Here is a 26,619-nt window from a genome sequence, read left to right as displayed (position 1 = left end):
TTTCTGAAGCAAATTCTATTATGAAATTGGCCTTGATAATCATGCTCAATTAAAGTTAATTACTGGCACGAAGATGCAAACACCGACATGTACAGAGAGAGTGCACGAAATTTCTGAGAAGTTTAACGTATATTGAAAGAGATTCTAAGTTATACACTACATTTATCGCATTTAGCGTTGCATCTGCAATTTTATCTGGAATATTTCTATTTACATTCAATGTATAGAGAAACCTACAATGTGTAGAGAACTCTACGTGACTATAGTGAAAAATATTTGCATTTAACGCCGAGTGCATCGTCAAGTGAGAATAGATCGACCAGCGTTCATCTCTCGAAGGACAGTCGTGTTGTTTTGGAAAACCTCTAACGAACTATCGCACGCTTCGTTTGCATTAATAAAAAAGGTACACACTCGATAACGCGCATAGCGATAACCGTACGAGAGCTAGTTTTGCACGAAGTTGCCGAAATTGTTTATCGACGCGATCGTTGGTACATGGCACGGTTCGTTGAACTTTCGATGGGTTATGCATTACTCGACGATACGGCGCGTGCGGTGTTGTGTATGTGTTCCGTATAAATGAAAGGGGACGAATAAAACATCGACTTTGATATGTTTCCGATCCGCCACTTCGAGTCGCAACAAAAGTCTCCAGGAGGGAGGAACTGGGTGAACGCGCGAACCCCGGGGAAGATCGACAGTGCGCCTATTTCTCTGTGTCTGCTTCCAGAGCACGCGTACCTGTGACACGTACACATGTACACATGTGTACGTACAATCCACTATATTTCGGAGTATCTTCGAGTGCCCTCGAGAATTGCGTCTCGAACAACTTTATGATGCGAATCTGCCATCCTTCGATCACCAGATGATCGAAGGGAAGAAAGATTCGTGCTCCGCAAGTACTCCGCAGACATTTAATCTCTTAGCACTCGTGTCACTAACACTTGTTGCACGTGTTACATTCGGAGATGACGGATGACGGATGTGTCAGAGTTCGCGATCGTAATTTTAGCGAGATTCTTCAGGCGATTCGGAACCGATTTTTACGATACGAACGATACAATTTGAGAATCGGATCTTTTTTACCTTACTGTTTCTGAATTGCATTGTGAAGGAGAGAGCGATCGTGCTGTTATGAAATATTTTCCGGTCGGCGGCGCGCTTTATCGAAACTGCAACGATATCCCGTGTTCTGCCATGCACTCTATTCATTCCTGTCGCCGTTGATTTTCCCCGAGTTGCATGAGGAAGAGCTTGGCGTGGGGAGAGAAAGAAATCGCGAGTGATATGTCTGCGATATCGTCTCACGGATGAATAGACATAGATTTCTAGTTCACGAGACACTGTCCTGAGGAAACGCAACCAACGATCTCCATCTTCTCGTCCTCTTTACCTGTAGTTTGTCCAGGTGCTGCGATGGCACGTATTTCGCTTTGCATGAAACACTCTGCAAAATTGTAGAGATGGAATAACATCGCGCACGTTTTTGTTCGAATGTTCTCCCGGTGAACGAATCGCGTCTTAGTACGAGAGAGTTTCGGAAGGTTTGCGCAAAACTTGAGCAATGCTTGGCCGATTTTCTTTGATGAATTGAACAACAAATCTTAAACACTTCTGATATTTCTTGTGGAATAATTATTAATATTTTCTTTGAAATAGAATTTCTCTAAAGGATCACGTAAATGTGTGTGTGTGTGTGTGTGTGTTTGCTCTTCAAAAGTACTGTTCAGAAATAAGATATTTGCTTAAACGTTTAACAACAATATTTTCCAACGAATGTGAAAGAGAATTTGCTTCCATTTCCAGAGTCCTGATTTAAACGTTCAATTTAAATTACATGTTGCATCGCATTTCATAATACTTATAATGCAAGGATGATATATTACGTGGGAAGAATCCGGCATTAATTTTTAATTAAAATAATTTCGGTATGTTTATTCTTTTCTCTGAAAAATTAAATTAAACAATAATGAGAGATGTTGTACGAGGCAATAACTGCAATGTCATTTACAGATGAATGGCAGGGCTGCAGAAATATATTGCCGTGTTCGGCACTTTGTGTATTGAAAAATTCTCTTTGAATTTCTCGACATGCATTTTTTTATTCATATCGCTCGTGCAAAATCGGGAATGCACTGTTAGATTTTCAGCCAAGATTATTTCGTAGAATTAATATTAATATAAATATTGATTTGCGCTATATTGGAGAGGGAAAGAAAGAGAGGGGAAAGAGATAGAGAAAGAAATATTAATCAGTCGCACGACGGATATACACTGGGAAATAGCTCGAGGTATTGAGGGATGTCATATCCGGCGAATATGTCGATTCCTCTGTGAAACATATGTTCGTAAATATGCCATCCATAGTACAGTAGCGTGCAAGCGTGCAGTGTATTGCACTCGCACCTTGCGCGCCAGAATTTGTGGGATCTTGCGGTCGCGGGCTTCTAAATAATCCCGGAGTTGGTAATATCACTTGGTCCACTAAATTCCCTCGGAACTAAATAACGAAGGACAGGCATGCCCGACAGACATTACGAGAATTGCCTCAGGTTTGATTCACTCGATGCAGATAGTTACGTAGCACTGTGATATAATTACAGTTTAACAAAGTTTACCAAGTTCTATAATGAAGTAACATATACTTAGCTAATTAATTAAATATTGTATAAAATATTCACGGCGAAGTTGCACGGTTGCTCTAATTAATTTGGATAGATTTTTCCTTGGAGAAGATTTCGAGAGATTTCATCGACATCTGTTACAACTTTTGAATATTCAATATTAAATCATTTATCTCTTCTCTTTTACGATAATTAAATTCGGAATAAAAATCCTAAAAATCCAAAGTTTAACTGAGAAGAAAACTTGAAAAAACATATTGTCATTATCGGAATTATCGAGAAATTTTTTAAAAATATATCTCTATTCGAGAGATGTGTAGGAAATCAATTATCAATAGAAGGAGGCTATATCCACGAGTGTTTCATATGCATGGAAGATATCGCTACTCTATGTACGATGCGACGTCGGCTTTATTCACGGTGCATTATGGGTCCGTCCCCCATAATCGCCATAATGAAATTTAAGCCACAGGCTTTGCTCGATACGGAAATGCATTTCGCGACGAATTCACTCGCCGGGATATAGCGGAATCTTAACGTGGCGTAGCTTAATGAGAGGAACGCAGCGGAGAGGATCAAAGGAGTAATCAAGCAAGTACGCTCTGTATTTAGGCACCGTGTATAACAGCGACAAATGCACCTCGATACAAGACACCAGATTTGCCGTCAGTGGACATACGTGATCCGTATTTCGATCGGAGTCGACTATGCTTGATGAGAGACATGGTCGTACAACTTTAAGTGGCTTATCAAAAGCTACCGGTCTATTACATTAAATTAGAGGTTGATATATGAATTCAATTCTATGTTGCTGTGCGATATGATGTAAATCTTATTTGAAAAGAGTGACAAAGTATAATTTAATTGCATTTAGGATGTACAAAAGAGAACCGATGTGCGTCTGAAATATCAATATCAATATCAAATCGTCGATATAAATATTAACTGTTTTATATCGCGCTCTGGTAACATAGATTAAAAACTGTAAATTACTACATATTTTTAAGTCAAATATAAACTTATTTATTTCTCGTTCGCGGCAATTGAATAGCTATACATTAAAACAGTGAAGTTTGATTTACGTAGATAAATAAATATATAAATAAATAAAAAAAGATTGTATTTATTTGTTTATCGATGAAATAAGATTTTCTACGTATTTTTTTTAATTAATTTTATTCGACGGTTATTAAACCGTCGAAGCAATTCGACCATTCCGACGTGTATCCGACGAAACAAAGCTGTAACACATTTAGCAAGGTTTATAGCTTTTATATTATATATCTAACTTTTATATATACATGTGTCTACGTAAATTTCTTTAAGCAAAATTGAAAAGAATAAATAAAATAGATGTTTCATATCTTCTAAAACATTTATAAAAAGATTTTTTTACAGACAAAACAGCTTTATATAAGATAAAGAGATGAAGAACACAATATATAATCGCGAATCTTTAAAGATTTAAGGAGAGTGATACGTTGGACGAAAAATATAAAAAAATATAATATAAATATCCATGGTTTCCAATTATTGTAGACAATTTTATTCATTAGTGTGTATGAAAAATATCCAATTTTGTAAAATACAGATCGCGTAATTCATTTGCTTTTACATCTAATATAAATGATTGGAAAATATATATTTTATCGCTTTCATAGGGAATAATACAAATATTTAGAATGATTCCAATATGAATAACTTCGTTGCCTTGTTTGATTACGTTGAATCGATTGTTTGATCGCAGTGGTCAATGAGATTGGCAAGCGGATAATTAATGATAAAAGAGAATGTTTATTTTACGTTGGACAAACTAATTGTATGAACGAAAGTAGATTATCTGGATCCCATTCTCGGAATAAATGTCTAAAATGCTGATCGCAATTAATGCACGGTTCCATTTTCATTCTAACAAACAATATAGTTCGAGATGAAATTTCAACAAAAGAGTCGAGTCTATTTGAATAAGAATGAACGGTAAAATTTTCTTGTCTAATTGCATATTAGACACACCTACAAATTCCAATATTAATTTGTCATTACTTATAATTTAAAAATTATCTATATTGGTGTGAATTTTGCCTAGACATGTTGAAAAAGAGTCTTAATTAATTGAAATAATTGCAAATTAAAATTGGGATAGAGAATATTTTAAAATCATTTTCTATCTAAAATTTGAGTTAAATAATATTAAACTTGAGGTTTATACAGGGTGTTTCTTAATAAGTGCGAAAAATTTTAGGAGATGATTCTTTGTCGAAAATTAAGAGGGATTTTTCATATAAATATATATTTCTACATCCCTTTCTGTGGAGTTACACTCTTTTAAAAATGAAGGTAAAAATTAGATTTTTATTTTTTTTTTCAAATTTGGAACAAGTTAAAGAAATGAAATTAGGTGGATATTTTCTACTAGTAGAAAAGTTATTTATTAATAATTTTTTGCAGCCTCCCGGATGAAACTAGCAAAACTAGAAACTAGCAATTTTTTATTAGAACTTTTTAATGTTTATATTAAAAAATCCACTTTAATTTTCGAAAAAAAAGAATCATCTCCTAAAATTTATCGTTCTGATTAAGAAACAGTGTATAATTGATTCTTTCACAGCAAATGCGTAAAAAAAAATGCTCCGCCATGATAACACTTTTCTATAATAATATTGTTGTTTTTTTTTTCTTTGATGGATAGACCGCGATTAAACTTGAAACAACGTCATGAGAAATCCTCGAGTGAAGCGTAACATCTTCGAAGTTCTTCCTTCTATTTTCCGACGAGAAAGGAGTTAACATCGTGGAAAGGGGGAGAGGCGGCGCGGTTTTTCGTACGCGTTATCTCGTGGACGTACGGCGCATCGCTTAATCTGCTAAATTACCGTGTACAGTCGAAGAGCGAGAGATCCTGGAGGATTACGGCTTAATGAAATTTGAACCTGGCGGATTTGTTCGTGGTAGGACTCGTGCCCGCAACCCTCTCCCCTCGACGCGAGTACATAGGTAACCCCACGGAATCTCGAACTTAAGACCGGGGCACTTACCCTAAAAGACAAATTCGCCGAAGGATATTCTGAGGAACCGGCGCACACCGCGATGGAACGTATAGTCGCGTGTTACGTTAATCCGGCGGATGTAATGGCTTCCGTTACGTACGTAAAAGCGGGGTGAAATCCGTTAAGTCGTCTTCATCTTGTAAGATACATCCGCGATACCGTCCGTTATTCGGACGAAGAGCGCTGCTCCATGTACGACTGTGCGATTGCACGATGTGAATCGTCTCGCATTCCGAAATTAAATCGGGCCGCAACGCGATTCTCGCGCGATTTGCCCGTCAAAGACACGAGAAGCGAAGTACAATCTATTTGTATATATTTTTTGATTGATGCAATTTATTTCGCATGAAAATATCGAATATTATATAAAAAGTTATGCAAGAGCATTCCATCTAGGTTTTGCAAGAACTGACAATTGTCTTGGACGACGGTATATTTTATTTTAGTTTGTTAATTATTATATTAAATAAAAAAGGATATTTTCTGCAAAATTTCTCGATAGAATAATATGATTAATAGTATTTCGCATCGAGATAATTTAATTCAGAAGATTTCAAGAAAGATTCAATTATACACAGTTATATTTTGTTATTATTTTATTTACATTATTAATTGGTGTTTTTTCACTATTATATTTCCAACTTTTAATTTTAGCAAGATAAAGTTTCTATTATATATTCTTGAAATCTTCTCAGTATTTAAAATTATAATCCGAGATAATTGACGTGAGTATTAAGAATCTTTTAAGTCTTGGAGTTAAATGACAATTAAGCATTAAGTAGCAATTACCGACAAGGAAAATTATGTGATGACGCCTTAACCGCATTATATTGCAGCATCAAAGATCGTATTAATTCCAAAGATAAATGCTGAGAATATTATGATGTACAAAATCGAGGCATTGCTTTGATTCTAATTTGCAAAATTAAAATATATATATATATATATATATATATATATATATTATTTTGAAAAACATAGGCATCGCATCTTTCAAATCTCACGCTATCGTTGATTAGCTTAGTGAAATATTTTTATAAAAATGCAGATTGGAAAAAAAAATTATTATTATACTAAAAACTGACATAGATAAGTGTGTGGTCAATCTGATGTAATCAATAATAACATAGTAACATTAATTTCTCATCAATATTTGAAAAAATAGATAATTGAGGACACAAACTGAGAACGTTTTATTTTTAATTTTAGTAAGCATTATTAAATGTAGGGTACACACATACATAATTTTGTCCGGCAGTTAATCTCTTTTAATTTCTTCGTTACATCGCGTACGAAATACGCGTTTGTAAAATATTCATCGATTGATCGTCGAGTTTCTTTTCGCCAGATTGAGATGAGAGGAAAGCTCCGTTTTTCCTTTGTTCTTCAAAAAGCGGCGACCATCGCGAGAAAGAAAAGACGATTAGAATTGCACTTCTCTTTACACACGATCTTCCTCTTTTTCCGTCGCCCTTTTTTTGCGCGCGCAACCACCGGAAACGGTGCTGTTCTCACATAAATGCGCATAAATTTTCTCGCTTTTTCCCTTTTCTCTCCTTTCTTTCGCGTCCGCTTTTTCTTTTTTTTTTCCTCTTACTAACGGAAGGACTTTAATTTCTCGCTCGTCTTAATCAAAAGTTACGGTCCCGTTGTTTTGCGCTGAGTTAAAGCGTCGCACCGCTCGGCCGCGCGCGAACGCTTATGAAAATGGATTTTAATTCGGTGAAAGTGAAAAACAGAGTTAATCTTACTCGCCAGTCGCACCGTCGAGCGAGATTAAAATTTCGAATCGCCGACCAACGATGGAGAGAATTTAGTGCATTATTCAAGTTGGTTGGAACGCTTTATCGAAACGCGAGACTGCAACACCTCGTGATTATTTAAATATTTCCATGCATTTGCGACGATTGAGTTTGGAATTTCGCTGCTTTATTCGATTCGCGTAGCGGAAAATATATCGCGCAAATGTTTGAGTGCATTTATACTTTTTCGATCAGAGGAAAAAACTGGTTTCGAAAGAGCAACGTATGAATTGTGGTATTAAAGTACGTACGTACGTGTAGCTAAGCATAAAGATAAAAATAAGTAAAATTTTAACGAGATTTTGAATCGTTTGCAATTTCTCATTTTGTTCATTTTTGTTAGTAATCGCGTTCGATTCGTTTAGTATATTTTTCAGTAATCGCTGCGATTTAAATCGTTAGTCGAGTATTTACAAAGCCGCTTGCTTTCGCTTTGATTACTTTTTTTAAGCCAATCGACTTCCTCCATTAATGATCAGCTTTAGCTAATAGGATAGACCAAGAAGGGAAAATTAGATACGATCGAGCAGAAAATGAGGGAAAACTGGAGCACAAAAGAGATGGAGGTTAAACAGACATCTCCGGAACCTTTCTACGCTTTTCGCTCGCAAATTGCGTAAATTTTTGATGTTATCCGCACGGTTTGAAAGAATCCTCGTTTAGTAGAGAATCGCACAAATCTTTGACAAGTGCCAGGATAAATGGTTCGCTGATATGTCGAAGCAAAGCGAGACATTTGTAATCGATTACCGTGCGACTTTTAATTAAATTATACTCTTCTTATACATCACACATCGTACAATCCTTTTCCAAATAAAAGAAGTAAGTGTCGAAAATTAAGAAACATGCGAAAGATCAAATGTGATTATTTTATTTTTAATTGTTTTACTTAATACATATTTCGAATATCCAATTTTGCATTATTACGGATATAACGAGAAAAAAGCATGAAAATATGAATGCGATTGTACAATAATCTATTGTTTAATAACACACATTGTTATCGGCTGTAAATTATACGACGCTGTTGATTGTCTACCCGCGCAAATAACCAGCGTTGTGGAGAATTATGAACTAATTAACTCTCGGCGCCGAGGATTACGTCGCGCGTGCTTAAGCAGGTGCAGTTACGCAAGCCGCAGCGACGTCCGATCTGCATGGGAATTGTAACGAATTTCGATGTTAATTAAGTCGGAACTTTCAACGAACAACGTCACGACGCGGGCGCGTTGACGGGTCCCCCGTTCATTTTGTAGAAAGTCCCCGGTCGGTCGACATTCCTAGCATGTACGACGAAGGAATTTCTTCTAACATTCGCACGCTTGGAGAATCGGTAATTATTTGAAAGCTCTTTCAAATAATTTTCAAATGTCTATTTCTGTGTATTTTTAATATATATGCCAAATTATTATTTAATATATTAAATAATAATTTGGCAATTTAATACACGTATTAAAAAAATTATATACACGTCAAAAATTATGTATATGATTCTTTATTGCTTTAATGCAATTAATTAAACCTTGAGAAAATACGATTTTACGCGCTCAATAAATTCTTTTTAGAGTATAAAATGCGCAGTGCAATTAAATTCTCCTAAATGCGATACCCGCTTAGTATAATGTCACTTCTTGTTAACACGTAACTGGGAGTAAATAATATATAAGGTAAATGCAAGAAGAAAATTAATTTTCGTTGCCGTACGCTTAATCCTCGCTTGTAAAGCACGCTGTAAAAAATAGCTAAAAGTAGATCCCCTATAACGTATTTCGCGGAAAATAATTTTTATTCAACATTAATGAATCATTTTGCGTAACATTTTGTAATTTGTTTTCAAAGGAAAATTTAAGTATTAAATAGTGTTTAGAAAAGATGTATAATATATAATATATAAATTATTTTTTAATATTTTTTACATCTAAAGAGATTTTAAGGGACTTTATTATATTAAGAGATTTTTTTATAATTTTATTATATTAAGAAATTTTTTTAAAGATTCTATTATAGTTATTATGTTTGAAATAATATAAATCAAGAAAATTTTCAAATTTTGAAAAAGATGATAAACATTCTAGTATTAAAAAGAACTTTCGAAGAACTATAAAAATACTTAATTACTTTATAATTTTCAGAGGCAACAATTGTAATTGAGGACAATAAAATGATTTACCTTGTCTCTCAAATAATTAATCCAATTAAGGAAAGAGAATATATAGAGTTTAGAAAGAGAAGTATGGTTTATTGTTCCTTCTCTAATATAAAAGATAGTTAATTTCATTTATGTGTGAGTCTCTAATCGTAAAAGAAATTGTTCCCTAAAGCATTATCGCAGTAAAGGGAGCTCGGACAACTGCTCTTTACAGTATTTGCTTATTAGAGATGCGCTCTTTAATTAGGTTCTTCCGCGTTTACGATCCGCTCTTTTGGACGTTTACGAAAATATTTGTAGTGAAATCTTCCTTCGGATTCGCCCCAGACGTCGCGGCGCCGGCGCTTATTACAATGCTTATTCTTTCCGACTCTTCCGCGTCGAAAAGTTTTATATTCTACGTTTCTTTTTTTTTTTATCGCTCTGATACCGCTCTGCGAGTTGAACGTTTCTTCCGAAACCGCGAGATGCAGAGATCTCTAATCGAAACGGGATGCGAGCACAACTTTTGCTTCGCGAGATTACTGTTCTTTCGCCAATGTTTTCCTCCCAAAACCCGGTTACCCTCTCACTGCCATGAAATGTGAGTTAGCGACTGTCGTAGCAGATTACCGACGCTCAACTCTTAAATCAGACACTCTCGTGGCTTGCCAACAAAGTGACTGCGACTATTGATCCTCTAAAAGTTCTACATTTTCGTTACAGAATATTCTACAGTATTAGCTATTCTTTGCGTTTCTTTCTTCTTTCTTTCTTTTTCTTCCTCTTTATTCTTTGAATAGAATTTTTTTTTCAGTAGAGATATTCAGTTGCTAGTAACGTTGGAATTAATAAATAATTAGCAACTCAGCTTTTCCTGAAATTTAAAAATTCACTCCTGGAACAAAGCAGAATTTGACAATTTTTTTTCAATAAAGATATTGAGTTGTTAGTAGTAACGTTGAATTATATAATAATTCAAAACTCAGATTCAGATTTTTCTGAGATTTAAAAATTCATTCCTTTGTTGAATAAAATATTGATGCAAAAGAATGGCTTATTAAAGTTTAATATTTTAAAAAGAAGAATGTAAATATATTATTCGTATTTCTCTCCTTTCATAAAATATTCAAACGCAGGCGAGGAGGACTCAATGTTTCTTCCTCTGTTTTCAATTTTTCAAAACTCTTTCTTTCCTTCTTTGTAAGAGTCAGTGTTTCCAATGTAATAAAGAGTTACAAGTTATTTTGGAGCCTTACATATGTCAGAAACGTGCGTTAGCACGTGCGTAAAGGGCTGCTCTCGAAACTGTTTCATTCGAGATCTTGAACCGTCATATTACGTTCCCTTCTTCCCCTTTTGCCTTTTCTGTCGAAGAAACTTTCACTATAAAACTGTCCGTCGTTGCTTCGTCGTCGCGACTGACAGCTCCATTTGCGACGTCAAGGAAAAAATTTCCTGCGGGAAAGACTAATCGAAAGTATGCTCAGAGACCAGCTGCGTGAGTTTTTCCGTCTTTACGAGGGGGACCTCATATTCGTCTTTTACCTTCGTTCTTCCGACATTTCGTTTGTGACTGCAAAAATATCGGAAAAGAATATCTATAAGTAAACTTTCGGCAATAAATATGAATTTCTTTTACTTTCTCTTAATTATGTTTCGAATCAATATATCCATATATATCTTGATAAATAATTTTGACTAGTTACAAATTCTAATTTGGTAGTTCTCTTCAGCTAGAATTAAAAATTTTCAAGTATCTCTGACGAAGATGATGATAATATGACAACGATGAGTAATCAATTTACATCAGTTATATTTGACGTGCTAAATTCATTCGCTTGTATTAAGTACACAAAAGTTTAGACCGCGGCTTTACATTTAATGGGATACTCACCCTGCAATCTCGAATTGGAGAAATTTTGGCAAATACGTTAGGTTATACGATTCATTACCTCGGAAACGGTCAGCGGTCGTAGGCCGTGCAAGGTTGACAGTAAGATAGATTTATAAGCCAAAGTTTCGCCAGGACTGTCTGGCCATTTATCATAACTAACGCGCTGGATCACGTTAGTCAACCCTTTAACTAGCACGAGCGCACATATATATGCAGATACGCGCGGTACTTTACTTGTGCTACACTCCACTTCAATGTATTTCCGCAATATATTCCTCTTGCGATATTATCTTTCACGGTACTAACAGTGTGACGAACTGGCAAGAGATTAATGTTGCTACACAAAATCATTTTTGTTTGACAAAACGTATCGGTTTAAAATGCATTGCATTTTTTTAATACTTTCTACTAATACGCAATCAAATTTAAACGTCAAATTTATGAATCTCATTAAATCTTTATGAGATAATTTTCAAAATTAATGCTGATTTTTTAATAGAGTTTAAATTGATATTAGAAATCAATACATTTCATTAAAAGCATGTCACTTGTACATGCTGACATAATTCATGAGACTGACATATGAGAAGGAAAATAGATATGCCATTTTAAAATTGAGGTTTAAATATTATCTTATAATGTTGCTGATTTAATTATAAAGGTCGGCTTCCATTAAACGCATTACATATGGAACTTATGGATCACTACTATTTCCAAGCTAAGAGATTGCTATTCACGTCGATCGAGGAACTAGTGACAGTCCTGTTCGTCGCTGTTCCTCGTTAAGACGTCACGCTGAACGCGCCATTGTTTAATTAATGAAGTTGCCGAATTGCAGTCGAAGCAGAACGCACCACAATAGATTCCAGATACTAGCGTATAGAGAGGATTTCTCTAGCGTATTGACGCGCAATAATGCTCTAATCTATTCTGGCTTTATATCGCCTGTATTCATTATGCATAATGCGCGTTAGTATTAATTCGTATGCAAAATAAATTGTATCATGTTGCATTATACGTAACTTTTTCCGTATCGTTTCCTCTATTACATTATCGCAAAAAAGGGGTTCGAAAATACACAAGATGTTTCTTAACAAGTGCGAAAAATTTTAGGAAATGATTCTTTGTCGAAAATTAAGGGGGGTTTTTCATATAAACATACACTTCTACATCCCTTCCTGTGGAGTTACACTTCTCCAAAAATGGAGATAAAAATTAGGGTTTTTATTTTTTTCTCAAATTTGGAATAAATTAAAGAAATGAAATTAGGTGGATATTTTCTACTAGTAAAAAGGTTATTTATTAATATTTTTTTCAGCCTCTCGTATTGTTATGAGATGAAACTAACAAACTCCTATTCCATTTTTTATTAGAATTTTTTAGTGGGCCGGAATATGATCATCTAAAAATATGCATTAAAAAGTTTCATTTATTTAGAAACTTTTTTCTTTTATTTTTTTCATAAAGTCAGTAATTTTCAAGAAAAAAAAAAAAACGTTTTCGTGCATGGCACGATGTTAAGTAGCGTAAGTTTCGAATTACAAGAAGTTAAATTTTAAAATAAAAATAAAATTAGAGTAAATGTTGGAAAAATTGGAACAAAATTGTAATAAAAACCTAATTTTTATTCCTATCTTTGGAGGAGTAACTTCACAAGGAGGGATGAAGCAGTATATGTTCATATGAAAACCTTCCTTAATTTTCGACAAAAAATCATCTCCTAAAATTTTTCGCACTTATTAAGAAACACCATGTATAACGTGACGCATTTTCATATTGAATTTTTATTTAAAAAAATTTGACTTTATATGCGTAACATAATCATTTAAAATACACGTAATGTATGATGTTATTATATATAATAGGTCAAAAATATACAGTACAAAGCTTTCGTGAAAGAAAATGTAAGATGTTCGAGTTTATAAAATAAGAGTTAAATGTTTTTCGCGATTGAATATATGATGAAACATATGGACTCTCGTATAACATTCTTGCAGCAGGAGATTCGCTCGAAATTGCCTCGATAGCGTAGTTCTGTGTATAACTGATATACGTCTCTTTGCAGCACTTCATATAGACGTAAGTCAATACGTTTCGACATTACTTTACCGATTCGTTGTACCATTCGTGTTTGCGTTTAATTTCTTTCCTTAGCTTCGAGCTAGCAACCTCGACATAAAAGCGTCGTAAAGCATCCGCTCGCGCTTTGATCTCTTTGCGCGGCGCAGCCATCGTGCATACAACGGCATTGCGAGATTATACATTTATCGGATTACGTAACGTCGAGCTGAAGAAAAAAAAATTATAATCCAGTCCCATTATATTCTGCGTTTGTCTCGCAGATGATGGGGATCGAGGGAGGAATTTAGAGAGAGTCGAGTCCGTTCCTGAACAATTTAATAAGAAACCAGAGAAATAGAGGGAAAGAGAGAAAAATCATCTTATCTTAATCTCTGACACACAGCTTTCTTAATGTCAAGTCTTCATTTTCAAGTTTGTTTTAAATTTTTCATTTTTTTCTCCGCCCACCTTCTTAATACGTCTTCAGCATATATTGTATATTTCCGTATGGGAGATTCGTGGAATAATGTTGCTCTTGTCAAAGTTGCAAAGTGCCAAATGCGCATTGCTCTTTTCACTTTGGATTACTGTTCGACGAATACTAAATAGTGAATAACTCATTTATCGAAGGAAAGCGGTTCTCTCGGCGATTCGCAACCGCTACCGCCATCGAAGGTGCCACCGCGAGAATTTCAGATCGTTATTTACCTTGCTGGGAGTTCAGAGACCGCCGTGAGACCGGGGCTCGCGTATGCAAATAGATATTTCATTCCTGTCTGCGGGAACAAGAATCGAGGTTGGGGGATAAGGTGATTTTCTCGAGGGAAATTCAACGCGGAGCACTCCGATTCCATGGTGTGGTGCGTTTCTTGTTTTGTTTTTTCCTTCTCTTCTTTTTTTTTTCCTTTTCCTGGCACGTGCGAGTTGCGATAGAAAGAGGCCGTCCCGCGATGCACTTTCCTTCGATCTCTCTTATTTTCCCCGATGATTCGTTCAGATACATATCTCGATAAATCCGACAGCAGAGAGGGATGATATGTAGATTCACAAGCTGATCCAAACTGATCTTTGAAGTATTGTTGTAAGATATGATAATGTATGCAAAACTATGAAATATATTAATAACGAAATATTTTTTTCTTTTTCAGTGAGGAATGCGGAAGTCGAGGATGCCTGAGACAACCGATGGGGTGAGTGAAACAAACTGTTAAAAATTTTTACGCTGTACATGTCGATTTAAATTGCCACGAGAATCTCGAATACATTTCAGGGATCAGGCATTAATATCTAAAATCAAAGAATTAAATTTGATACATTTGTGCCTGATACATTTTACCTTATCTTAAAAATACTAAAAATACAGGTCTGTAGAATTTAATGCTATTTTAATCATCGTAGTTGCAGAGAATTTATCTTTATTTATTTTATGAGAGCTTAAAATTTATTTGCGAAAATATACAAGCATACAATAATTTTCATCAAACTTGTTTTTATCGCTAACATACATGCTCTCAATTTATCATTCAAATTTATAACAAATTGATAAATCTGTAAAATTTAATTAATTCTCTAGATTCCATTTTTATTGAAAACATTTAATGGATAATTCTATTATTTTTTCTTGATTAAATCGTGGCAATAATCGATCTTATGTTTCAATGTACGGCAAAAGAAAAAAAAATTACATATCTTTGTCGCGAAAATATCGTAAATGTATTACTGTGATCTTTCCGGATCGGTCCAGAGTCTTAAAATTCATCCCGCGTCGATAGAATCTATCGATAATCTGCATATTGGGCATAATTCGGTTTTATCGCCGAGTTTCACTGACATTCGTTAGATCAAAGTAATTTCTACTTGGCAAATCGAAATGCACGGAATCTACCAAGTGTTCGGAAGATTAGTTTCCTAGCAACCGAAATTGGAGTGAGCTCCGCGCGCCTAGCCTATTACAAGGACTTTAACCCTGCCTCGCTTTAATTACAACACATTTGCGGATTAAAGGCTGCTATATTTAGAAAGATCTCGTTGTAACCGACTAGTCAAGTCAACTAAAATCCAACCGTGCGATTTAAAAGTCTATCCATTTACACGAATAATTTATATTTGATTTGTTAGAAATATTTTATATTATTCACTGTTACTTTTCAGTATCTTATAAATATTTTATAAATTGTTTTTTTAATATTCTATAAGTATTTCTTGACACAACAATTTCAAAAACTTAACTATATATATAATAAATTTATTATTTACCCTCTTCTTCTCTTTCTCTTTCTGTTTCTATTGATTTCTGACGAGGATTTAATTGTTTTTGTTACCAGCCAAGTTTGTAGTTTATATCGATTTAAAGAACCAACCTTACTGTAATCAGGTACACACTTGCAATGTTTCAATTTACGAAGGGAATTGAGCCAAAAAATTCTACCGGGAGAATTAAAACTTTAACAAAAAAGATTTTATTTGCGTAAAAAGAACATCCGTAATCTTTAAAAGCTTTACGGATATAGTTATCTGAACTGTATAAATAGGATATTTTCAATGCTTTTTATTGCAAAGATTGTGTTTAATTAATGTGGCTTATTTTATTCCATTTTTAAAATGTAAAATATATTACCTCGTGTGTGTAAAAAATAAATGTTTTCCATTTACATAAATATATTTCTTTTAAATTAATTACATAAATAAAAAAATTAAAATTATCATTTATATTATTTTACATTATTAATTGCAGAAAGTAGTAACATTAACTAATAACATTAAATATTTTTCTTAAAAGGCAAGAAAAAGAAATTCGGAACTTAATTAAATTTTGGTGGATTCCAATAGATTTATGGAGAAAGAGAAGAAATTGCGATCATATACACATTTTCAGATTATCTCGCTATAGAAATCGATATATACTTCCTAGATAAACACATGAAATGTATGAAAAAGCATTTTCGCGAGAGAGAAGTTATAACAGGTCCGCGTGAAAGCAATTCTCAATTCTAAACGTTCGAGGTGCGCATTCGTAACTTTTAGTTAAGAGCAAACTTGATTAAGCTCTCAGAAAGGGTTGCCCACGAAGGGAGAGAGCGCATTTGTTTAGTAGGGTCAGAGAATGCGGGGGATGAATGTGTGGCACTAGGGTGCAACTGGCAGCTGGGAACGTGTTTTCCGCGCCTAATGACGCGAACTGTAAATCATTTTTGCCCGGGAGTTTGCGCGTCACTTGTCTCTTTTGCACGATTACCGGAAATTAATAGCCGTCCAACGTTTGCGATAAATCTTTGTTTTAAATAAATAAATTTTCGTATGCCCCGAACTTCGATCCTCAAAAGTAGAAGGCAAAAACTGAGAGTCAAGCAAATAAATATTTATAATTTGTATACATTTAATTAAATATTTATAATTTTTTAATCATACAATTATGAAGATAACAATTACAATATTTGGCATAAAAAATTGCAGCTTTTATACCTTACGATTTTTAAATCTTTTATCTTGATGAATTTTTATCGTTAATTAATTAATAATTAATGTTAATGATTCCATAAAGATTTAATCAGAATTAAATTTATTGGAGAGTACGCAGTAAATATATATAGCACACATGGTTAAATAATCGTAAACCACTTTCGGAAATTACATAGAGAAATATGATAATTATGTCTCGCAGATCGCTGTGGTTATTCAACGACTAAACTAATCGTAAGTTCGCGGATAGGCTATGAGGTGGACATTTGTTCGCGGACTACGAAGGCGGGTATGGCTCTTGGAGTGGCTCATAACATCGAGCGGTGACAGTTAGTTAAAAGCGCATTTCCTCGCTCTTGGCGAAATTCTCGTCACGCGACGCAAGTCGGCATCGCAAGTCGGAACTAACAGATGTAACACGTGCGAAAGCACTTCGTTCCTGCGAGCTCGTTTTGTAAATTTCCCCGCAATCTCAGCCCTCCCGCAAGAACCCCAACCGAAATTCTTCATTATGCACAGGTCATGCTAACAATTCAAAAAACATTTCCTCGATAATATTTGGAGTTTATCTTGATTATTTTAAATTAACAAGCAAACAAAGATACATTTGCTAACTTTTTTCTAGTTAAAATTAATCTAGTTATATAACGAATATGTATACTTTTATGGATTATCATTATTTTATTTATCACACGCAATATTAACATTATTTATTTTTATATTTAGAGAATGAAGGAGGGATAATAATTTTTTTTACTTGAATACACACATTTTATTATTATATAATAATAATTTATATCATTTCCCTACATATTATAAAATTTTCAGAGATTGTTCTTAATAATATCACATCATTTCTCAATATTATATATCCTTACTAATCATTTATTCAAATTATTCTTTCAATAAGTATTGATTTTTTCGAATAGTACTATTCTCAGAATGTTTATGCAAATGTTATCGCGTAGACATTTTTTCTCGCTACGTTCACTAAATTACGTTGACATTGCGTGCCTGAAATATCGAGTTAATTTTATTTTAGCAATGTATCTCGCTAGAATAGCTCCGCGTTTTGCAATTCTAGCAGCGATTCTATTTAGCTGACAATACAATTGATTTTACGGCAACTCTCAAGAGCGGCAATAGAGTTACCTTCGCTCGTGAGTTAAACTATCTTAATAATCTTAATTAAAGAAGCAATGACTCCTCTTGAAAGTACGACGCGATGCACATGGAGGTTCTTGCAGGAGGAGATACGAAACAATTCTAATACATCTTTCGTAAAAAGCATAGTATTCCGGTTACTCGGATGTAGAGTTATAAAGATAATACTTCTCACTGTGAGAGATACGATTACATTATCTATGTGCCAGAGAATTCCTTTCACATTAATATCCCACACTTTCATTCTTGAAGGGTTTCTGTTTAGCTCTGGGTTTCAACATAATTCCGCTCGACTTAATTCAGAACACGTCCGTGAACTAAAATATTTGGGATAGAATTAATAAATCGATTAATCTGTTAAGCTCCTTTTTGGTAATAACGTTGATACCGCATATCGCATCGTTTTGCATTGTTACATTCAAAGTCTCGCAAGCAAATAAAATTACGTTCACCATTATCGACAATACACTCAAAAGCGAAAGAGTCAAGGCAGGAGAATTAAATATCTCGATAATTAATCACACAGTCTCCCGCCTCATTCCTCTCCCTGCGACGACGGAGGACTGTTAAAAGAAAAGCAGGGCTTAGTCGAGGATGGTTTGCAAGTCTTAGTCGGAAAGGCGGAAGGGTTGTTCTCTCGACGGTAGAAGATTTGTTTAGAGTTGCTGGAGGCAAAGGTGGATGGTTGGTCGGCTGGTTGCTCGGGTCGGGGGAGGCCGAAATGGCGAGCAGCATCGGGCGGTGACGGCTAGTTAAGCGCATTTCCCTCGGAGGAGGGAAGTTCGCTGGCTCGAGAGCATGTCGTAGAGAACATCTGCTACCCTGCCTAAAGAGGGCTGCTCTGACTCGGGGAGTCGGCGCGCGTTCGGAAATGACAGGTATCGCTGTTGAAGTCTGGTCCTCTGCGACAGTCCTCGTCCTCGTTTTCCCCGTCTCTTTTTCTCCTAGCGATCATTCACTTTAATGTTAAAATCGATCGAAGTTCGTTTTATCCCGCAACGATAACGGTAGCATCTAGTGTTGCGTATTTAATCGTTCTCTTAAAAAAAAAAGTTGTAACGTAATTTTCGAAAATTATATGTTCTTCGACAAAATCTTCTTTATCACGTCGAATTATTTTCTAATTTTCTAAAGCCCCCCAAAAAATTGACGATTATTATCTATCCAATTTTTTATAAATTTTTATATATTTAGTAAAATGCATTTAGAGAGAAAGAGAGAGTTAATCTTACGTGTATAATTAATTTAATTCCTCTGAAATAGAATTGACAATTAATATATTACGATAATAATATTATTTATAATTATTATAATTATTTTATTTTTATTTTATTTATTTTTTTCACTATGAATATTTATGGAATGTCTGAGAGTACTAATATAATTATACAAAACGAAATATTAATGTAATGAAAAAATAATCTTAGAGATTAATTTTTAAATGCGTACTTGATCTTCATTATATACTCGTATAGGACATTTTTTTAGTGCTCTCCAAAATAGAGCTAATAATTCTATATATGTGTATTATTATTCAATCTTTTATATCAAGTCTTCTGCGATGGAACATAATTAAAGGAGAAATGTTCAAAGAGAAATTTTAACATAATGGAAATATTCTTTGGTGGACCTCAGTGTACGTTTGTACATTTAAAACCAGTGGGAGTAATTAAATTCTCCTCGGGAGACTGTTACGCCCTGCATATTATACTTGTTATTCGGTCGTTCTTAAACGAGAGTTGTACTACTGTAAGGAACATTCTATGACTATCTTTGTCTAATATGAAAGTTCCTTATTTAGCCGCTCCATTCGTTTTAATTTTGCGGCCAGTGCAAACACTGTAAAAAATGGAAAATTGAGATTGCCTTTTTTTTTTAAATATGTTACTGAAAAACTAAATATAAATTTCTATGACAGATTGTCCATTTTCTTTATCGATTTATATTATATTTAATTGCTTGAAAAATATGAGAGGCAAACAATTATAAAATATTTTATAATTAAAATATGTGGAAATAATTGATTATCTCTTTTTTTACTCCTTGAAAATAATTCTCAAAATTTTGTTCTTGCTCTCTCTCTCTCTCTCTCTCTCCTATAATTTTACTCCTATAATTTTTATAGAAAAAACTTTATAGTCTGACTAGCGATTGATTCCATAGCTAGTTTACACTGGCGCGATTCACACAAAGAATGCGAATGTTGCCATCGATCATGTCCACCTGTCGCCATAACATGAAAAATACACTATCATCCTTTCGCAATCACGCCGGCACAGACGTTCTCCAACACATTCGTCCAACATTGAATCCAAAAATCAAAATGCGAGTTTATATATATAAGAAAGATGATTAGTTCTAACGATATTTCTTTTTTTTATTTATTTATCGAATTACAATTTTATTCGCAATTTCATTTGTTTCGATTTTTAATATTCATTTAATAAAAATTTATCGCGCGTGTATTTTAGGACGTGATACTGTCTTAAATACTTATATTTTTCCTTGTTATTGTCTTATTCACATTTATCCACAATATAAATTGCGAATTTGCGTGTTAAAAATTGAAAATTCTAATTTTTGTAAAAGCTTTTTTATTAAAATAATTGATATCTCTTCTTCTTCATCTCTTCTTTTCAAAACTATAAAATTTGATTAAAATAATCTTTAAATAGTATATGTGAATTTTAATTATCGGTTATCGATATACATGAGATACGTAACATAAGTCCTAGATTTTAATTATTATGACGTCACACTGCTCTCATTTTCGTATCATGCAATTATAGCTTAGCGAATTGAATGGCAAATGAAATTGTCGCTTCGTATTGTTGATAGAAAGAGAAAGAGAGAGAGAGAGAGAGAGAAGCGAGAGAAAAGCGAGAGAGAAGCGAGAGAGAGGAGAGGCTCGCCTCTCAACTAATAATAATGTTTGAGCTTTGGCGGTAACAATATCGATATAATAGAGCCTCCTGGGTGTAATCGATTGGATTTTCCGCGGATAATAATCGAGAGCGGTCGGAATGAGGGGGATAGAGCCTTTATTTATGGTCGCCGGTGGCGATATACCGGGTAACAATAGTATGTTGGTTGTATGGTGGTCTTTATAATAATTCAAGGATTGACGTAATATTGTCAGCATTCAAATTTCGGATTTTGCATTGATATCGTCAGCAATTGTATCTGGAGGACGGTTTTGCATCATATATACACGAGAAACATAAATACAAACTGTTGTCAGATTCACATTCAACTATTTATTATGTGATATAATTGAATTATTATTTCGATAACGTAAAATATTTTCAAGAATTTTAAATCAGCCGTTTTTCAAGAAGACGTACTTTATTGAGAAAATATAATTCATCACGAAAATTTCGGTACATTTTTTCACTTTTTATGTCATCAATATGCATGATATATATGTATGTATGCTGTTGAAGCGACCGTTTTATACTAAAGATAAATTTCCGTTTTATGTTCGACGTCGCGTAGAGCAGAAATGCCGGAAGATATTGTCTGGATTCTCGCAAAGTATCATTCAGGTTTTCAGGATTTCCATCTTTCCTGGTGATTGCTCGTATCTTATGAAACACGCATTTTCCACGATACCTTTTATGCTTCGCTGTAAAAGAGGGAGCAGCATCTCATCACCCTTATCGTGAAACACGTTTCTCGGATACCAACCACGCAAAATTATCTACTTTTTAGCGATTTTTCATGTGGTGCGAAAAATATTCGCTCGTTCGCAATAAATGTTATAAAAATACGCACGAACGAACGTGTATTCTTTACTCATTCCATTGTCACGAGATACAAAAAGTGACTCGTTGCTCGCAATGATTCAAACGATTTTTTCATGCAAATTTTTTTTTGACGAATTTTTGAAGCTGAATTTTTGTCGCAAAAATACGACGAAAATAATTTTTTCACCGTGTATTTTTAATTTATAAATCTAATTTACGGCACACAGATTTGATTTTAATCTTTTACTGCGTTTCACATATTACCGTGCATGCCTAATAATCGTATTTAAAACTTCAATTAAATATTTAAATATATATAAATGTAGGAAATCAATTTCAAATTTATATCAAAGAATTTACCATTAAAAAAATTTCCGATATCTCTGGTATTTTATTTTCTCTGATTCTCTCCATTTATTTCAATGCTGGACTGACGTTGCGTTTATATAAGCGCAGGCTTTATATCTGTATATATCATGAAAAATATATTCCGATAACGCAGAATTCGGATGGAGCATGAAAAATTTTGTTTAATTTGCATTTATTAAGGTACACTAATCGAACGAAGGATTCCGCGCGATACATTTGCGTGATATTTATTATACGAGATGGAAATTAGTATACTCGTTTAATATGATAAAACGGCATTCGCGCGTTAAGCGATATGAAATGTAAACGATTCGTATTTGGCGCAAGCAATCAATTTTCGCAACAGTTAAATTCTGTAATAATTGACAAATGTATTTACCAGCTCAGAACATGTGTCATATATCACGAGTTTGTCCGGAACGTTATGTATGGCTTGTTATCAAGATATTTATTCGTCAGCAAGCAAATCTATTAAATACCAGCGTATAATTTAGCATAACTATGGGAAACCATAATAATAATGACTCTATTACATCGAAAATCATTACATGTATTCTAGATTACCTCGACAAATTTAATATCCACAAAATTATTTATCGCAGGAATTATCGAGATAGACGCTAGAAAAATATCGCAAATATCTCTCTCGGTTAGATTGAACTAAGCAAGATACGTATACGCAAAGTTTGAAGCGGAATAGGAACAAAACTGTTTTAAACTAAAAATACAAGAGACACAATATTTCGGGCGCGACTCGGAATTCAATTTTAACGTATTGCCAATACGTGCTCGCGCCCGATGGCGAAATCCGGTTTTCAATCACCGATCATTCGAAGCTTTAAGTGTAAATTAATTCGATTTTCCGCTTTTCATTGTGTCCGTTGTAGCCTGAAAAATCGACGCGATCGGCGATATATTTTATTGGGCATGGCGGAAACGCGGGAAATATGTCAGGCATAAGCTCGAAACGGCCTGTCGAGCGTGATTTTTACATCGGAAATGTAACGCTATTGATTTACGCGGCGATTGAGTTACACGACGCTATATATTACTTTCCGTGCAAATCGGCAGGATTTCTCTGTCCTTGGTTAATAATAAAATACGCAAATGTTTACAGATGCCTATTAAAATTCGTCCCGATAGCACGGGCGATTTTTGTGTCGGACGTGGAACGCGCCGCATCGATTCTCGTGATTTATGCCGTGTTTTTACGCGCGCGCCGCATCCGATCCATCATCAACACGGTCGACGGGTGCGTTTTACGCGGTCGCGATTATTTATTGTAATAAAACGCATAATCCGTTGGCGCGACCAATATGTCGTTTCGAGCGAGCTTCGCGCGGTGATAGCCTCATGAATATTAACACGTGTTTGACGAATATACCGTTGCTCCAGTTTCATGACGTTCTTGTTGACGCCCTTCGTAATCGAGAAGTTACATCTTTACATCACGGCTTATGAAGTATCAATTTAAGGCGATGAATGTGTAGCCCAATCGCGCTCGTGACGCTGAAAATGAATGCGCTGCTTGATGTCAGAAATGGGAGCGCACGTCAGATGAAAGACTTATTAAGAATTTTTCATTAATCATAAGAGCGGAATAATTGCGAAGACAGTTGCGAGAATAAGTTTCATTTATATCTCAACATTTCAATTATTTATAATATATCGTGATCCGCGTGGATAATTTTTTTTTAATTTTTCACGCAATTATTCACCGATTAATGGCTAACAGCTTATATTCCTGTTATGCATTTTTACATACGAAAGTTAATTTCGGAAATATTAAATAAATAATTGAAATCAAATGATACAGTAGGAAAAAGATTATCACGGAATGAACGTGACGTATTCGGGAGAATTATTAAACGTGAGAAGCGTCGCGTGATGACGAGGAAAGGTGGCATCCACCGTAATGGATGCAATTAAAAGGCGCGACAAGTTGATGAGAGACGGTAAGGTTTGCCGCGACGTCGCCGGTCCTCGACCGAATTCTCCCTTTGAGAAATTTTCATCCCTAGGAATCGGCGAGGAGGAGAGGGCTCGCACCGCTGCTGCAGAGGAGACGTCGACGCCGACGTCGAGCGTCGCGGTGGAGTGCATCTTCTCTCGTCGCTCCTCGGTTGTTGGATCGATTCTCGCGTCTCTTGTCCCGAGAACGGGATGCAGGAGCGAGATGGAGCGCCGAGGTGAGGTGGCGGGGAGCAGGGAGGACGGAGAGGAGGGACGCAGCGTGTCTCGCCGAAGATCGCCTCTCGCTATCGCGCCTCTTGCCAGCAAGACGCCGGAAGTCGTGACGTTCCGGCGCAACAACGACCTCCGTAACCGAATCGAATAACTCGACGTTACAATAGGAAGAGCTTCTCGGCCCTTCGGTCGATTCGCGCGAAAAAGCAATTGATAAGTTTAATTGGATACGTCGTCCTGTAAGGGACATTTCAACTTTTTAAGGTCAATATGTTTCGTTCGTCGCGTGCAAAAATTTTCCCGCCCCAAATTAAAAGAAATCTGAAAGTAGGTCCGCGTACGAAAAGTTCGTGACGCGATGGAAAATTATGCTTCCTGAAAAATTTGCAGTGACTTACCTCCCATTTCTGATGCGACTGCCTCGTCAAGTGAAAATTACATCTTTCAAAAATCGCTTACTTCCTTTTTCCACGACGCTGCCGCGCGCCGGAAGTTCGTGCATCTGTTTGTCTCGCCGCCCCTACACTTTGCGGAAGTTTATGTTCTCGAGAGAGTCGAGCTTACCCTTTTCTCCTCGGAATTTTTTTATTTTACCTTCTGTCCATTCCCCGCGCATCTCAGCGGAAGGAAAAGAGCGAAATATTTTTTCGTAATTGAAGTAATGTCAAAATATTGTAAGGAAAATAGAACTAATAATTATTATATTTTAATGTACATATATATATATATATATATATATATATATATATATATAATTTAATATGCCGTTTCAAATTCTGTATTACGGCTTATGCATACATGTTATTCACATGCTATTCTTTCAACCAATGCAGGTCATGCTAAAATGTACTCCACTGTCCATTACTGTCAATTAAAAAATGCATATGAAAATGAATCGAGATGAAAATTTTCCTGTATATTTCATTTCTGGACCTCGTTGCTCTTATCAAACTCAAGATCGGTAAATCGGTGATTATTTCATCGTCAATCTCGCGATCTCGCGATTGAATTTCAATATCATTAATTATCATGATTGTATGATGCAAACGAATTTTCGTGGCGCATTAAAGTGCGAAACGTGCGACGCTTTAAATTTTTAGTTTATCTGCATCCGTTGGTCATGACAGTTTGCTTAATTCCAAAAAGCTCTAGCTTTTCACGGAACCTAATTATTCTGCGAAACATATTATTTAACATTTTCAAGCTAATTTATTTATATTTTTTCACACAAGTGAAACACATAGATACAAAAGCTTCTTATTCCAATTTGAGTTTTTAAAATAAGATTAATTATTTTCATTTTTTTTACATTTTAATAGATATAATTACAGGGTCTAAAGGGTTTGAATTATTTATAATGAAATGGACATAATTACATCTAAAAGGTTTGAATTATTATCAGTACTTTCGCGAAATGGCAAACATTTCGCAAATTGACATCTCAAAATATTAATAGACTAATTAATAATAATATTTAAAATATGTAGATATATTTTAACATTATTTATTATTGCAACAACCAAGTTAAAAAAAGAAAAATCTTGTAATCTGTTAAAGAAAACATTGAAGAAACATTGAGAAAAATGATTTATGTTGTTTTGCAAGTGGGTTAAAAGGTCGAGGAAACGTTTTTATGCGCGTGCATCGCTTTTCGTGTTACCTGTGCAATTACGTTTTTTGCGTGCAGTTCTGATAACATAACATTTTTCTGATAATTAGCAATGAATTGTTTCCGGCTAAAAAAAAAACACAGGAATATTTTGAAAAATCTAAATATCGATAGTATCCGGCGAAATGTCATCGAACAAAGGCAAACGGTTTATGGCAATAAAAGCGGTACACGTATTTTATATTTTCAGCAATTTTTAATATAGTAGCGTAAAATAATTTTCTCGATATTTTTCTGCACGAATTTTTTTCATTTTTTAGCAAATCTAAAAGGTCATAAAAGCGGCATCGCATGATCGTTCAACGGAATAAAGTAATAAATGATAAACATTCGAAAGGGAAATAATATACTGCCCGAAATTTAAGGCAGATGAATTTTTTTTAATCCAAACGTATTCAAGAAGTTCACATTTAGTTGATTTCCAACTTGGTAAACAGGGGAGATAGATCTGCATTTAATA

At 34.7% G+C, this 26,619-nt stretch overlaps 1 protein-coding gene across 1 annotated transcript in view; it reads left to right on the top strand.

Annotated features, from left to right (window-relative positions):
* The window catches only part of LOC105252132 (cadherin-87A), a 185,298-nt gene that overhangs the window by 20,326 nt on the left and 138,353 nt on the right, over positions 1 to 26,619 (top strand). Inside the window, exon 3 of the mRNA XM_025410179.1 lies at positions 14,714 to 14,755. Coding sequence (XP_025265964.1) covers positions 14,714 to 14,755 — 42 coding nt within the window. The remainder of the gene's footprint in view (positions 1 to 14,713; positions 14,756 to 26,619) is intronic.

This window comes from Camponotus floridanus, unplaced genomic scaffold, assembly GCF_003227725.1.
Source record: "Camponotus floridanus strain SB8 unplaced genomic scaffold, Cflo_v7.5 scaffold3, whole genome shotgun sequence".
Taxonomy (NCBI): Eukaryota; Metazoa; Arthropoda; class Insecta; order Hymenoptera; family Formicidae; genus Camponotus; species Camponotus floridanus.
This window is presented reverse-complemented; position numbering and strand designations above follow the sequence as displayed.